Source organism: Bos grunniens, chromosome 13 (genome assembly GCF_055505025.1).
Source record: "Bos grunniens cultivar Pamir isolate PY7600 chromosome 13, Bosgru_T2T1.0, whole genome shotgun sequence".
NCBI lineage: Eukaryota > Metazoa > Chordata > Mammalia > Artiodactyla > Bovidae > Bos > Bos grunniens.
The window spans coordinates 59,239,517-59,255,313 of NC_141177.1; the positions used below are offsets into that span (position 1 = coordinate 59,239,517).

Consider the following 15,797-nt stretch of genomic DNA (forward strand, 5'->3'; position numbering starts at 1 on the left):
AACTGTGGTGTTGGAGAAGACTCTTGAGAGTCCCTTGGACTGCAAGGAGATCCAACCAGTCTCTCCTAAAGGAGACCAGTCCGTGGTGTTCATTGGAAGGACTGATGCTGAGGCTGAAACTCTAATACTTTGGCCACCTCACGCAAAGAGTTGACTCATTGGAAAAAGACCCTGATGCTGGGAGGGATTAGGGGCAGGAGGAGAAGGGGACGACAAAGGATGAGATGGCTGGATGGCATCACCGACTTGATGCACATGAGTTTGAATGAACTCCGGGAGTTGATGATGGACAGGTAGGCTTGGTGTGCTGTGATTCATGGGGTTGCAAAGAGTCGGACATGACTGAGCAACTGAACTGAACTGAACTGAACTGAATCAGAAAATGACTCTAGTTTGAGGATTAGTGGCCCTAGATTTCTTTTCATGAGCATGGTTCATCGAAAAAGGACCAGGACCAAAAGAGGATATGGATTCCAAATATACTTCACTATTTTATTTAATTATTTTCTAATTAAATTTTTATTGGAGTATAGTTGCTTAACAATGCTGTGTTAGTTTCTGCTGTGCAGCAAATTGAGTCAGTTATGTGTGTATACAGACACACACACACACACACACACATATATATCCCCTTTTTCAGATTTCCTTCCCATTTAGGTCAACACAAAACTTTAAGTAGAGCTGCCTGTGCTATACAGTAGGTTCTTATTAGTGATCTATTTTATACAGAGTAGTGTATATATGTGGAGAAGGAAATGGCAACCCACTCCAGTGTTCTTGCCTGGAGAATCCCAGGGACGGGGGAGCCTGGTGGGCTGCCGTCTATGGGGTCGCACAGAGTCCGACTCGACTGAAGTGACTTAGCAGTGTATATATGGCGGCTTCTCAGGTGGCTCAGTAGTAAAGAATCTGCCTGCCAATTCAGGTGATGCAGGAAGATGTGGGTTACATGCCTGGGTCAGAAAGATCCCCCTGGAGTAGGAAATGGTAACCTACTCCAGTCTTCTTGCCTGGAGAATCCCATGGACAGAGGAGCCTGGCAGGCTACAGTCCATGGGGTCACAAAGGAGTCAGAAAGGACTTAGCAACTAAACAACTACAACAACTAAGACACTAAAAATCTGTGATATGAAGATGAGAGAACATGGTCACATTCACTGTGTTTATTTTATCCATACACACTCTCTATTGCTTTGGTTAAGTGTAAGTGAAAATGAAATGTGTTGTTTTAGGTGGAAGCCTAAGGGAGATGATTATATAGTGAAATTTCAAGAGAACGTGATGATTTGAATGGTGGATACTTAGCCCCCCCCCACCCTCCTCCCCTTGTAGGTCTGATAATTATATTTGGGAATACATCATGGTACTCTTTGTATTTATTTTTCATTTGCAGAATGGAGAGAGCTTACGAAAATGCTACAATCAGCAGCTGGCCGATGCCATAGGTACTATCAAAGGAATGTACCAGGTGAGTTTTGAGGGCTGTCAGGGGCGAGAGCAACTTGGTATCCTGGGAGTGCCCAGTATGGGGCTCATCATGGATTGCCAGTCAGCATTTTTTAGCTTTCAAGATCTGAGTCCTTGATCTTCAGGTCACCAAAAAGGGATCAGGTCCTTGACTGTCCATGCTCACTTTAAATTGACCACTTGATGGTGACAGAACACTCCAGAGACTGGAAACTTCCAGTGGAGTATCTAGCACACCTGGGAAAGTGATCCAGTTTGCTTGGTGAGCATGCAGTTCGGCAGAAGGAGGTAAGGGAGTCTCAAGAGAAAGTTCATCAGGTCTGTAGTAAATGCCAGGGAACAGTCTCGGATCCTCAGTGGAATAACTTCTCTAATGATGGGGACACTTCTATCTGTCAGAAACTGAGCATCCCTCTCCTACATGATGGGGAAATTCATCATTTCCCATTATTATATTTTCATCTTAGTGAGGACCTTGAGATTCTTTTAGTCTTTATAACTATCATCTTGTCTTTCATTGCCGTATATTTCCATAAAGAAACATTGTTATTTATGTATTTGGCTGCATCGGGTCTTATTGCAACATGCAGGATCTTTTGTTGTGGCACACAGATTCTCTAGTCTGGGACTTCAAAGGGGAGGAAGTGGGGACTTCCCAGGTGACACAGTAGATAGGAATCTGCCTGCCAGTGCAGGGAACACAGGTTCCCTGGATTGGGAAGATCCCACATGCCATGGAGCAAGTAAGCCCCTGAGCCACAGCTGCTGAAGCCCACGTGCTCTGTAGCCGCACACTGCAGCTGCTAAGCCTGCGTGCTGATGTACTGAAGCCTGAGTGCCCTGGAGCCTGTGCTCTGCAGCAAAATAAGTCACTACAATAAGAAACCTGAGTGTTGCAACCAAGAGTAGTCCCGCTTGCCGCAACTAGAGAAAGCCCGAGAACAGCACTGAAGACCCAGTGCAAGCAAAAATAAATAATTTTTTATAAAGGGGGTTGGAGAGGAAGGAAATGAAGATGGAAAAGCAAATGTTTGGTAAACAAATGTTTGCTGGGCCTGCCGAGACAATGAGACACAGAGAGGACCCTGATCTCTAGGCCCTGCCAAGTTTCCCCCACCACACGTTGTCTATATTTTTTTACAAAACATGGAAACAGGCCCTTTATCTAAATTCCTTAGGCAGCGAAGGGGAAAGTAACAAGAGAAACTTTCCGAGTTTTCTGTTTCTTAAAAATAATTAGCCCAATTAATCCTCATGTCAAAGGGACACATTTTGGGGATGGCAAATTTTGGTCTGCTACAATTTTCTCCTACCATTTCTTCATTTATTCATTCATCTCTGCCAACTGCACTGTTGGAGCACTTAATAAAATGTTAAATAAAAGGGATGACAGCAAGCATCCTTCTTTTCTATTTTTACATCCTTATTTTCTATCTGATCTTACAGGGAATGAATATAGCATTTCAACATTACACACAACACTTGCTATAGGAACTTTCAGGCTATGTATTTTACTATATGACTTGAAAAAAATCACAAATGCATTTTAATTTTGTAAAACGTGGGGTTTTATGAATCTATTGAAGGGCCATATTTTTTTTAATCTCTTAATCTCTTGGTGTGGTAAAATTAATTACTTAATTTTTATTTGAATGTTAAGTCAACCTTTCTTTCTTTGTATAAGCCCAACTTGATCATAATGTCCTTTTGTTTGTCTCTCAAATTTGTTTCTGAACTTAGTGTGTTCTTATTTTGCTTACGATATTTTAAATCTGTGTTCATCAGTGTGGTGAGCTATACTTTTCTTTTTTTATGCTGTTCTTATTGGGTTTGGGTATCAGGATTATGGTAGCTTCACAAAATGAATTGCAGGATATTATCTGCATCCTTGGCAGCATCTGTGTAAAATTAGAACTATTTCTTCCTTAAATATTTTAAACTGCCAGGAAAGCCACCTGGGCCTAGAGGCGTTGTTTGATGGATATATTGACATATTTTGAAGTCCCCATTCAATTTCCTTAACTGATTATGAGACAATTTGGGTTCTGTATTCTTTTTGAGTCAGATACAGTGAAGTATTATTTGTTAGGGCATTTGTCTTTCCTTTAAACTTAAAACTTTGTTAGAATAAAGTCTTAATATGTATCTTACTGCTCTCAAATATTTTAATCCCACTAACCCTACTGCATGTTTTTATTAGTATCACCTTATTGTCTGTTTTCATTGAGTTTTTTTTTTTTTTTTGGAGGGGGGAGGGCACTGCTCTGGTTTCCATTGTGGTGCTCAGGCTCTTCCCTTGTGACTTGCAGGGACTCTAGTTGCCCTGTGGCAGATGGAATCTTAGTTCGCCAGCCAAGCACTGAACCCTGGTCTGCTGCGCTGGAAGGCGGATTCTTTACCACTGGATCGCCAGGGAAGTTCCTTGATTAAGTTTTAAAATATCACTTACTGTGTTTTTTATGAAACAAAGTCCTGTGTTTGGCTTGTTTGGTTACTTTTTAATGGTTCTTGCTCTATACCTTAGCTCATCCTTCTATTTCTATGCATATATTTGAACGTATGTGATCGATATTCCACGTCTTCCATCTTTGAGGGTCTGATAAGTACTGGCTGTCGCTCATGATATGTCCTTTACTTTCGGGTTTCATGGTGTTTGATTGCAAACTTATATTTCTATGGAAACTCTTTTAGGCCTGGAATAGAGGTGAGTCTCTACAAAGAAGATTTCTGTTTGCTTCTGTGAGACTCCTGTGTCTGTGACCACCTTAACCTAATTTTCAACTTGAGGCATTATTTTTAGACCACCCAGATGTACGAATGTGGGCCACCTCAACTTAAACTCAGAAGAGATTTTCTTCCCTCCTCCATACTTTGAGCCAAGTTTCCAGATAGGAGGCGATTTCACTTTCCCTCGGGTGGGAGGCGGTAGAGGGTCCAAGGTGGTTGCTCCTAAGTCGTTCTCACCCTGAAGCGATCACCCTTTGGCGTCTCAGCCTTCATGAGGTGGTCTCCTGTTGTTGGGAATCCCCATTTGGAGGGGGCCTTTGGGATGCCTTTTCTCTGTGTCCTCTAAAGACATGTAAACCAAAGTTTAAATTTTTACCTGGTTTAGCAATGCCCTGGAGTCCAGGCCACCTTCAGTGTTCCACACACTTCTCTGGATGCCTGCATTCACTTAATTATGGCCTAACTATTCCTTACTTTGTCAGCTCATAGAAGCATTTTACCTATCGTATCCAGATTTGTTGTTGTTTACAAAGTAAAAGTCAGAATAACATGCTTTTTTAAACATAATTTTTTTTAAGTTTTTTTTTTTTCTTTTTAATTTTAGTTATTTATTTTTGGCTGTGCTGCGTCTTCCTTATACACTTGGGCTTTCTCTAGTTGCAGGGGACTGCTTTCTACTTTCAGTATGCGGGCTTCTCATTGTGATGGCTTCTCCTGGTCCAGAGCATGGGCTCTCGGGTGCTCAGGGTCAGTGGTTGGGGTCTGTAAGCTTAGTAGTTTTGGCACACGGGCTTAGTTGCCCCTCTACATGTGGAATCTTCCCAGACGAGAAATGGAATCCACGTCCCCTACATTGGCAGGTGGATTCCTATTCACAGCACCAGCACTGAAGTCCTGATGTTTTTTGAAACTTGCTTTTATTTTTTTTAAGATATTTACTTGATTATATTTATTAAAGTATAGCTGCTATACAGTGTTGTGTTACGGTCTGGTATACAGAAAAGTGATTCAGTTATATATACAAGTATATATGCGTGCATGCTCAGTCACTAAGTCGTGTAGGACTCTTTATGACCCCATGGACTATAGCCCACCAGGGTCCTCTGTCCATGGGAATTCCCAGGCAAGAATACTGGAGTGGGTTGCCATTTCCTTCTCCAGGACCGTGCTTTTATAAGTCTTTGTGTCTTTAACAATTTCTGGGTCACTAATAAACTTTTAGTTCCAGAAAAACATCTATTTCTGCTTTATTGACTATGCCAAAGCCTTTGACTGTGTGGATCACAATAAACTGGAAAATTCTGAAAGAGATGGGAATACCAGACCACCTGACCTGCCTCTTGAGAAACCTATATGCAGGTCAGGAAGCAACAGTTAGAACTGGACATGGAACAACAGACTGGTTCCAGATAGGAAAAGGAGTACGTCAAGGCTGTATACTGTCACCCTGCTTATTTAACTTATATGCAGAGCACATCATGAGAAATGCTGGGCTGGAAGAAGCACAAGCTGGAACCAAGATTGCCAGGAGAAATATCAATAACCTCAGATATGCAGATGACACCACCCTTATGGCAGAAAGTGAAGAGGACCTAAAAAGCCTCTTGATGAAAGTGAAAGTGGAGAGTGAAAAAGTTGGCTTAAAGCTCAACATTCAGAAAACGAAGAGCATGGCATCCGCTCCCATCACTTCATGGGAAATAGATGGGGAAACAGTGTCAGACTTTATTTTTCTGGGCTCCAAAATCACTACAGATGGTGACTGCAGCCATGAAATTAAAAGACGCTTACTCCTTGGAAGAAAACTTATGACCAACCTAGATAGCGTATTCAAAAGCAGAGACATTACTTTGCCAACAAAGGTCCATTTAGTTAAGGCTATGGTTTTTCCAGTGGTCATGTATGGATGTGAGAGTTGGACTCTGAAGAAAGCTGAGTGCCAAAGAATTGATGCTTTTGAACTGTGGTGTTGGAGAAGACTCTTGAGAGTCCCTTGGACTGCAAGGAGATCCAACCAGTCCATTCTGAAGGAGATCAGCCCTGGGATTTCTTTGGAAGGAATGATGCTAAAGCTGAAACTGCAGTACTTTGGCCACCTCATGCAAAGAGTTGACTCATTGGAAAAGACTCTAATGCTGGGAGGGATTGGGGGCAGGAGGAGAAGGGGACGACAGAGGATGAGATGGCTGGATGGCATCACTGACTCAATGGACATGAGTCTGAGTGAACTCCGGGAGTTGGTGATGGACAGGGAGGCCTGGTGTGCTGCGATTCATGGGATCGCAAAGAGTCGGACACAGCTGAGGGACTGAACTGAACTGAATAAATTTTTAGTGTGCATCAAATGCTCAAAAAATATATGGCAGAATAAGTGACTATTACTCTTTTCTATATACCTTTTGTATGTCTAGGAATAGAAAGCCCTGAAAGGATTAGATGCTTTATATGCATCAGTGTTTCATAAACATGTGCTGGTTAAATATGCTTAGTCAACAGTGTATTAATTGTGGTTCGTTGGTTTATCTAATTAAAGAATTATTTTAAATATATGAAAGTGATTCTTTGAATCTTTGCTTTGGCTTGTTGGCATCACTTTGATCCATGACCTCAGACAGCTTTCCAAATCCTGGCCACCCAGTTTGTTAAGGCTTAGTCATAAGAAAGAAGAGTTGGAAAAACAGCCTGGATACACACACTTGTGGTTAAGAGGGAACTTTTGTTAATGTGAATGACTCTCTGCTGCCCTCTGGAGACCAGTTCAGGATACAGGTCCAAGTGCTTTTTCAGCTGTGGAACAAGGTTTTAAATCTATTTAATGACCCTCCTGCTGGTGTGCACAACTCGAAGCCCTGGGCCAGCGGCTGGAGGGTGTGGTCCCCGAGGATGGAGGCGGGTGGGGGCGTCCCTCCAGCTCTGGAAGCCGAGCTAGCCCCAGGGGACTGGAGAAGCCTCCCGTCCTTAGGGACAAGAATTAAAAAAAAAAAAAAAAAAATCTATTTAACTATTAAAACAAGTTCTTGTGTGCTATTATAGTACCTTATTTTCAGATAAAAGAAAATGTTTTGTTAAAACTTGCACCTTATTTAGCTTCTTTTGGTCCTGGAAATGTATCAGCTCTGATTCGGATAGGAAAACACATTACTTTAGGTCCCTCAGACACTGAGGGATTTAGAAGCAAATAAAACCCTTTAGAGAGACTGGAGGAATAAAAGCTTGGGAGACTGCCACTAGCTTTCAAATAAATAAGCAATTTTTCCAACATCATTTATTGAATATCTCTGCCTTTTCTCTTGGTTTTTGATGTTTTCCTCATGTAAACTGATAAACTGAGGCATATTACATTTTTAAGAGTTTGGGCAAAAATAAATAAGTTATGGGGTTGTATACAAAGGGCTAAGGGATGAAGTCACTACTTTCTTATTGGGTATTTTTTCTTCTGGAGGAAAATTCGGGCTAGATAGAGAGCCTTAGGGAACTGAGTGTTGAGGGGACTTTGGAGAAGGACACAGAGGAGCGGAGGGAGCCCTGCGTACCTACACATGTCGTTCTGCACAGACCTGATCTCTTTGACTCTGACATGGTGGGGCTGCAGTTCTTTGTGTTAGGTGGCGCTGGTGATGGAGCTGAACTGTGAGTGGCAATGCTTGGGGAAACGTCCTCCTTTTCCCAGGGCACATAATTAATGACAGTGAATGCAGCTATCACTCAGTGACTTATTTACTATGGCCCAGGCACTATGCAAAGTGCTTCATGTGCTTTTATATTTCTGCAGAAAGACAAAAAAGACTCGTTAGGCTCAAATGGATTGCAGGAAAATGTAAATTTTAATACCTAAGTTTTTATCCCAGTGCCTTCCTTTTTGGTGTGACTGTGATCAGCGTTCAGAAGGAAAGGTGGATGAACTAACCCTCCTCTTCCACGTGCCCTCACTCGAATGTCTGGATAAGACCCTACTATCTCGTGTCTTCTCCCCTCTGGCTAAGCTGCCATCTCCTGGAATGAAAATCATTATAAGTTGACTTCAAATATTCTCCCATGATATCTTCCTTATCAAATAATCACATCTGTTTTGGTAACTTTGGAGAGATCGTTGCAAACAACTCTTAGTTCACTTTTCAGGACTACAACGCTCCTATGGATAGCAAGTAGCAGTGCTTATTTCAGGGACAGCATTTCAGGTTTGTCTTCTTCCATACTTCCTGAAATATGGATGAAGGTTCAAGGAAGAATTACCCAAATCCATTTCAAGGCTATTATGTTAAACATGAGTCTGTTAAAATGGTGAAATAGTAAAATTATAATTAAAAGTCTCTGAAGAGAGATAGTATGTATTCTTACAATAGAAGCCTTGCTGTGTTGTCATTGTCTCCCACTTTTGGAGGATGGCAGAGGTATAGAAAATCCCGTTCTAATGAGAGCACTAACTTTAGATTCCAAATTTTGATGCAGCAAATACTATCCAGGTGTTAAATAATTTTTATTTCAGATTTTTTTTAAAAAATTCATAATGCAATAAGATACCGATATTTTGGTGTTTGGAGGGGATGAAATTTTCCAGACTTTGATTTATGAAACCAAGATGGGCTTCTGCCAAGGGCAGGGCGCATCCTCTTGGATCGCCAGTAATGCAATGGCCTGAGTGAGGCTTTTGTTGAAAAGACAGTGAGAGAGAAAACTGCTTAGATGAAATGACAAGAAAATAAAGACTATAAAGAAAAGAGTTGCAAAATAGGTCATCCCATACTCACTATGACACAAGCTGTACAAAGCATCTTCCCCCTTAACTCTCCCCTTTCTCCTGAGTGATCACCCCCTTGCGTCCCTGAGTGTGAGCAGCAGGATGTGGGCACCCTTGTGATTAGGGTGTCCTTCTACCTCCAGATGCTGGGAGAGCACCTTTCTTATGCGAGGTTGATTTTCTGCTTTCAGGGAGACAGAAAGGAGGGTCAGAGTGTCCCTCTTGCATTGAACATTTCTTAAGTAATTTCTGTAATTCAAAATAATCAATATGCCATGGAGGCACATTTTAGGGCAGGTTGCACTGGGCCCCCAGCAAAGGATGATGAAATATTGACAAGCGTAGGGAAAATGGGGAAAAGATAGGGACGTGGCCCACTTGACATCATAGAGGCAATTAAGGTTCAGGGCACAGCCAGGGAACTGCTAGCCCTTTGGTATAAGAGGGCTGAGGAAGTGGTGAGAGCTGATATAGGAAAGGGAACCCATGGAATTTTTTTTTAAGTCTTTATTGAATTTGTGACACAATATGGCTTTTGTTTTGTGTTTTGGTTTTTTGGCCGTGAGGCATGTGGGATCTCAGCTCCCCGACCAGGGGTCAAACCCACAGACCCTGCATTGGAAGGCAAAGTTTTAGCCACTGGACATCCAGGGAAGTCCATGGAGCTTATATTTTATCTCGAAGACATCAAATAATCATCATAGAATTCTAAGCAGCTTTTTTTTGTGAATTAATTTTTACTGGAGTATAGATGATTTAGAGTGTTGTTTTACTTTCTGCTGTGCAGCAAAGTGAATCTGTTATATTATACATATACATATATCCACTCCTTTTTGGATTCTTTCCTCATACAGGCCATTGCAGAGTACTGAGTAGAGTTCCCTGTGCTATACAGTAGATCTTACTAGTTATCTATTTTATATATCTATGTATTTTATGTGTGTGTATATGTCAACCCCAATCTCCTTGTTTATTCCTCCTCTCTGCTCCACAAGCAGCTTTCATGACCTGCTTTAGATTTGCAAACCTGAGAGACAACTGTTTCTGGAGTATTTATGGGACTTGATAAATAATACTTGTCCTCCCCCCTCAGGTTCTGGACCTGGTGAAATAAAGTCAGGGAGCCAGCAGACGGAGGTCATCTGCTTCACTAATAAAACAGACTACGCGGTACCAAAACCCAGAATCTGGCAGATTAACTCCCCTCACAGGCAGAATTGGGCTGGGGCAGTCTCTGTCTGCCAGGGCAGAGCATCGGCTCCCCAAAGAGAAAGGCAGGGGGCAGGAGACTGCCAAGATGTGACCATGTTCCTTCTGCTCAGGTTTTAATCAGATAAATGGAGGCGTCACTCCACGTGGAAGGAAACATCATTCCTTGGGGTTTTTTTCTTCTCTTAACACATTGAACTTAACCACTTAGCCTGTGATCAACTAGGCGTGTGTCTGAGCCTTGGGGGATGGGGGGAGGAAAGCCCTGCTCCCACATTCATGATGCAGACCCCTCAGTACCATCCCCCACTCCTCTGGTCATCCTGAGACCACTGGTGCCCTGGAAGACTCAGCATTGTGTTAGAAGAGTGCCTCATTTACATTAAACTCCAAGGTCACTTTGCTCCCCATACTGAGAATTTACCTCCTGGTCTGTTTCTCACCCCAGATTATATCCAGCTGTGTTGACCAATATTATCTGTCAAGAGGTTGTGCCTATGAGGTCAAATAACATCATAAAATTATTCTAATAATAAAACAACCAACAGTTATGTCCCAGATTTGAATATGAACTCCTTACTTTCAACTGCCAAAGGAAAAATATTAAATTTTCTTGTAAGACCAAAAGAATGAAAGTCCAAAATAGAATTGTCTTGCCATTGTGAATTAAAATACCAAAGACACACCCCTGCATCCTTCCCCTTCGCTGTTCCCTGCATCAGAGCCAAGTTCTCAGGGTGCATTGCAGTCATGAAGGGAGGATGGAGTGGATGTCAGCGCATCGAGCACCACAGGCTGTCTTACTGCCAGAGGAAGGGGCTGTACTATGGAAAGGAGACAAGCCATCATCAGTGCTGTGGTGTTGGGCTGGAGAGGAAGGTATTGGTGTGAATGAATGTTGTTTAGATGTAGATACTGTATTAGGAGAAATTAATTAAGAGAAATTATATTAAGAGATAGAGAACCAATAGGGTGTATGAAGAGAAAGAGATGGAGATTTAAGAAATTGACTCCTGTGGTTGTAGAGGCTGGCAAATCTGAAATCTGAAAAGTAGACTGACAGGCTGGAGAAGAACTGATGTTACAGCTCGAGTCTGAAGACACTCTGAGAATTCCGTCTTCCCTGGGAATCTCATCTTTCTCCCAGGGTCTTCAACTGATTGGATGAGGCCCACCCACCATATGGAGAGTAATCTGCTTTACTCAAAGTCTAATAATGTAAATATTAATCTCATATGAAAAATACCCTCACAGCAATATCTAAGCTGATGTTTGACTAAATCTGTGAATACTAGAAAAGGGACCCAGGCTCAACCCCTCTCCTCCCTTTTGGGCTGCAAGTCTAAGGGAGGCCAGAGCCGGGAAAGTTCAGATTTGATGTGTAAGAGTAGGCTGGATAGGGATTTGGGACTTTGAGGGTGTTTTTTGGGCTTGCCCTTCTTTCCTTTCTTCATTACTTTCTTTCTTTTATTCAACATGGTTATTACTATCTAAGAGTTTTAAAAAAAAAGCCATGGCACTTTCCTGAGAGTTCTTCTAAGAGGTTGAAACATGAGGCAGGATATCAGATTTGAAGGGGTGGTAAAAAAAAAACAACTGCTTTCTGCTTACCTCCTCTTAAGCCCAGCTCATTCAGTACTCATAAAACATCAGAAACATTCCTGGAGATGAAGAGAAATGAATTCAGTGTGTTTGGGCCTTACAATTACTTTATGAAATGTCCAAAAGTGAAACTTTCTGTTCTTTTAAAGAACTGTGCCCTCCCTCCCTTCACCCCACCCCCACCCCCATCCTGAAGTCCAGAGGGGCTGAGCACATCCTAAAGGCAGGCTGGCCCCAGTGATGCTGAGTGTGTACAGCATCACAGCACAGTTTCTGGTGGGATTTTTAAATGCTCTTATTTATTTTTGTTTTTGGTTGTACTGGGTCTCTGTTGCTGCTCAGACTTTAGTTTGGGCGAGTGGGGGCTGCTCTCTAGTTGTGATACCCAGGCCTCTCGTTGAGGTGGTTTCTCGTGTGGAGCACAGGCTTCAGGGCACACAGGCTTCCGTAGTTGTGGCACACGGGCTTAGCTGCCCCTCGACACGTGGGATATTCCTGGATCAGAGACTGAACCCATGTGTCCTGCATTGGCAGGTGGACTCCCTACCACTGAACCACTGGGAAAGCCCAGCCATAGGGAAGCCCCCTGGTGGGAATTTTGTTTTTAATCTCTATTTATTTGGCTGTGTCTGGTTTTTGTTGTGGCTTGCAGAATCTTTCTTTGCAGCACACTGGAGTCTTTAGTGGTGGTGCACATGGGCTCCATTTGCTGCTCCTGGGCTGCAGAGCACGTGGGCTTTGGTAGTTGTAGCACGCAGGCTCAGTTGCCCCAAGGCATATGGAACCTTCATTCCCCAACCAGGGATTGAACCCATATCTCCTACATTGCAAGGCAGATTCATCACCACTGGACCACCAGGGAAGTACCATAGTGGGATTTGAAATGAGCTCCCAGCGGTTTTTGTCATGTTATCAAGGAGATGACTCAGCCAGTTCATCAAAAGCATCTTTGTTAGGGCCTCCCCGGTGGCACAGTGGTAAAGAACTCACCTGCCAGTGCAAGAGACCCAGGAGACGTGGGTTTGATCCCTGGGTCGGGAAGATACCCTGGAGAGGGAAATAGCAACCCATTCCAGTATTCTTGCCTGGAAAATTCCATGGACAGAGGAGGAGCCTGGTGGGCCATAGTACATGGGGTCTCAAAGAGTCGTACACAGCTGAGCACACGTGCACACGTGCTATAGGAAGCACTACAATTCAGTCACATCACACGCCCTGGTGACGCAGATGGTAAAGAATCTGCCTTCAGTGCGGTTGGATTTGATCCGTGGGTTTGGGAGATTCCCTGGAGGAGGGCTTGGCAACCCATTCCAGTATTCTTGTCTGGAGAATCCCATGGACAGAGGAACTATAGTCCATGGGTCACAAAGAGTGGGACACATCTGAAGCAACTGAGCACATGCACACACACACACGCACACACACACACACACAGGTGAATTGTTGCCTGATTGAAATGCAAAAATCCTCAACAAATTACTGGTAAATCAAATTCAACATTTCCCGTTTTACAGATGATAAAACAAACCCAGGGAACTTAAGAAACTTGTTCAAGGCAACAAAGCTACTACTAAGTGGCAGATTCATCTGCAGACCCAAGCCAACCTATTCTAATGCCATTCAGGAGATTGACAAGTAAGAGCTTAATAGGCAGCCTAGAAATTCCAAATGCGTGGAGACCTGTGGTCCCACAGTACTTCTGAGAAATTTCGTGCTGAGTATCAGCACTGATAAAATTCCCAGTCTGGTGAGGGAAGGGCCCAGCAAAAGTCAGGGATGCTATTTTATCCATCGTGCTAAGGGAGTTAGACTTAAGCCTGTGAGGACAAGGAGGACTGCATTTTAGAAAGATCAGTTCAGTCACAGGGTGCAGATTGGTTGGAGAGGACAAAAGAAGAGTCAGGGGAGTCCCTGTGCTATATAGTAGATTCTCATTAGTTATCTATTTTGTGCATATATCACTAGTGTATATATGTCCAATCCCAATCTCCCGATTCATCTCAGTGCTCTGTGGTAACCTAAGTGAAAGTCACTCAGTCATGTCTGACTCTTTGCGACCCCATGGACTATACAGTGAGTGGGATTCTCCAGGTCAGAATACTGGAGTGGGTAGCCTTTCCCTTCTCCAGGGGCTCTTTGCAACCCAGGGATTGAACCCAGGTCTCCCACATTGCAGGCGGATTTTTACCCACTGAGCCACAAGGGAAGCCCATAGTGACCTAAATGAGAAGGAAATCCCCCCCAAAAAAGGGGATATATGTATTTGTATAGCTAATTCACTTTGCTGTACAGCAGAAACTAACACAACATTGTAAAGCAACTACACTCCAAAAAAATTAATTTTTAAAAATTAGGTATTTAAAAAAAAATAAAAGAAGAAGAAGGAAGTGAGTTAAGAGCTAGTGCAACAGTGCAAGTGAACAAGACAGAGCCCGATGTAACCGAACGGGACCCTATGGGGCCTTTCTGGAACAGACCTCCTCCCCCATGTCCTCTGCTGCACCTCATCTCTGCAGCACCCAGATAGCAGTATCTGATGCACACTTCCTGAGCTGTTAAACAGATTCTAAAACCTTCACCAAATGGGACCTGTTAACTACTTAATGACCATGAGCACACAGCCTGCCGGCCTCCTGGATCCTAAGGAATAATAATATTAACCCCTGTGACACCTCCCAGTTACCTCACCATCAACCAATCTGAGAATTTTGCACAAGCTGATCGCACACCCTGGGGCTCCCCTCCCTCACCTGGCCTTTAAAAATACCTTGCTGGGGAATTCCCTGGCAGTCCAGTGGTTAGGGCTCTCTGCTTTCACTGCTAGGGGTCAGGGTTCATTCCCAGGTTGGGGAACTAAGAGCCCACAAACTGTACACAGCATTGTCAAACAAATAAATACATTTTTTAAAAAACTGTCAAAACCCATTGGGGGAGTTCAGGCTTTTGAGCATTAACTGTGCTGGATTCCTTGCTTGGCACTTAGTAATAAACACTGAACCTTCCTTTACCACAACCTGGTGTCAGCAGATTGGGTGTGCTAAGTCGCTCAGTCATGTCCAACTCTTTGCAACCCCCTGGAGTGTAGCCTTCCAGGCTCCTCTGTCCATGGGATTCTCCAGGCAAGAATACTGGAGTGGGTTGCCATGCCCTCCTCCAGGGGATCTTCCTGACCAGTGATCAGACCCAGGTCTCCTAAAGAATTGCAGGCAGATTCTTTACCATTTGAGCCACCAGGGAAGCCTGATGTCAGTAGATTGGCAGGCCCAAATTTTGGTGATAACGTCAAGGCGGTGGATCAGAGAAGGAGAGGGTAGGTTCGGGAGTGACTTAGAAGTGCATTGAACAGATTTGGTGAGTTAGTGAGGGAATAGAAGGTGCTTAAAATGACAGAAAGTGGGTTTCTGGCTTGGGCTGATGTTAATGGGAGAGGCAAAGAGGAGGAGAGTGAAGATGGGAACCTCTATTTGGACCTGTTGAATTTGAGATGCCCAGGAACTTACACTCAGGGCACCAGTGGGGTAAGTGTCTTAACCTCTGCAGAGCATTTAAGCTGGAGACATAAAACAGAGTAGATGTGAAGAACAGACCTACATACTCAATACTGTTCTCTAGAATCACCCAATTAAAAACCGAATACTGTCATATGGTTGTTCTATTTTCACTCTTTCAAACTCTACCACATGTTCATTTACTGATTTTTTTCATTAGTGTGGTATAGACTGTCAGTTATTTTGGGGTGTGCTGTGCAGGCTTTTCTCCAGTTTGGTGAGCAGGGGCTACTCTAGTTGTGCTGTGCGGGCTTCTCACAGCAGTGCCTTCTCCTGTTGTGCAACATGGGCTCTTGGGTGTGTGGGCTTCATTAGTTGTAGCACATGGGCTCAGTCGTTGTGACTCCTGGACTCTAGAGCCCAGCTCAGTTGCTCCGCAGCATGTGGGACTGTCCCAGACCAGAGATGGAACCCGTGTCTCCTGCATTGACAGGCAGATTCTTTACCACTGAGCCACTAGGGATGCCCTAGCTTGACTCTTAAATGCTACCCGGACATAATATTAT

At 43.4% G+C, this 15,797-nt stretch overlaps 1 protein-coding gene across 1 annotated transcript in view; it reads left to right on the forward strand.

Moving 5' to 3' along the window:
• C13H10orf67 (chromosome 13 C10orf67 homolog) overlaps positions 1–15,797 on the forward strand; it is a 101,309-nt gene that overhangs the window by 19,828 nt on the left and 65,684 nt on the right. The window contains exon 4 of the mRNA XM_086334466.1: positions 1,394–1,468. Within this exon, the coding sequence (XP_086190592.1) occupies positions 1,394–1,468 (75 nt within the window). The remainder of the gene's footprint in view (positions 1–1,393; positions 1,469–15,797) is intronic.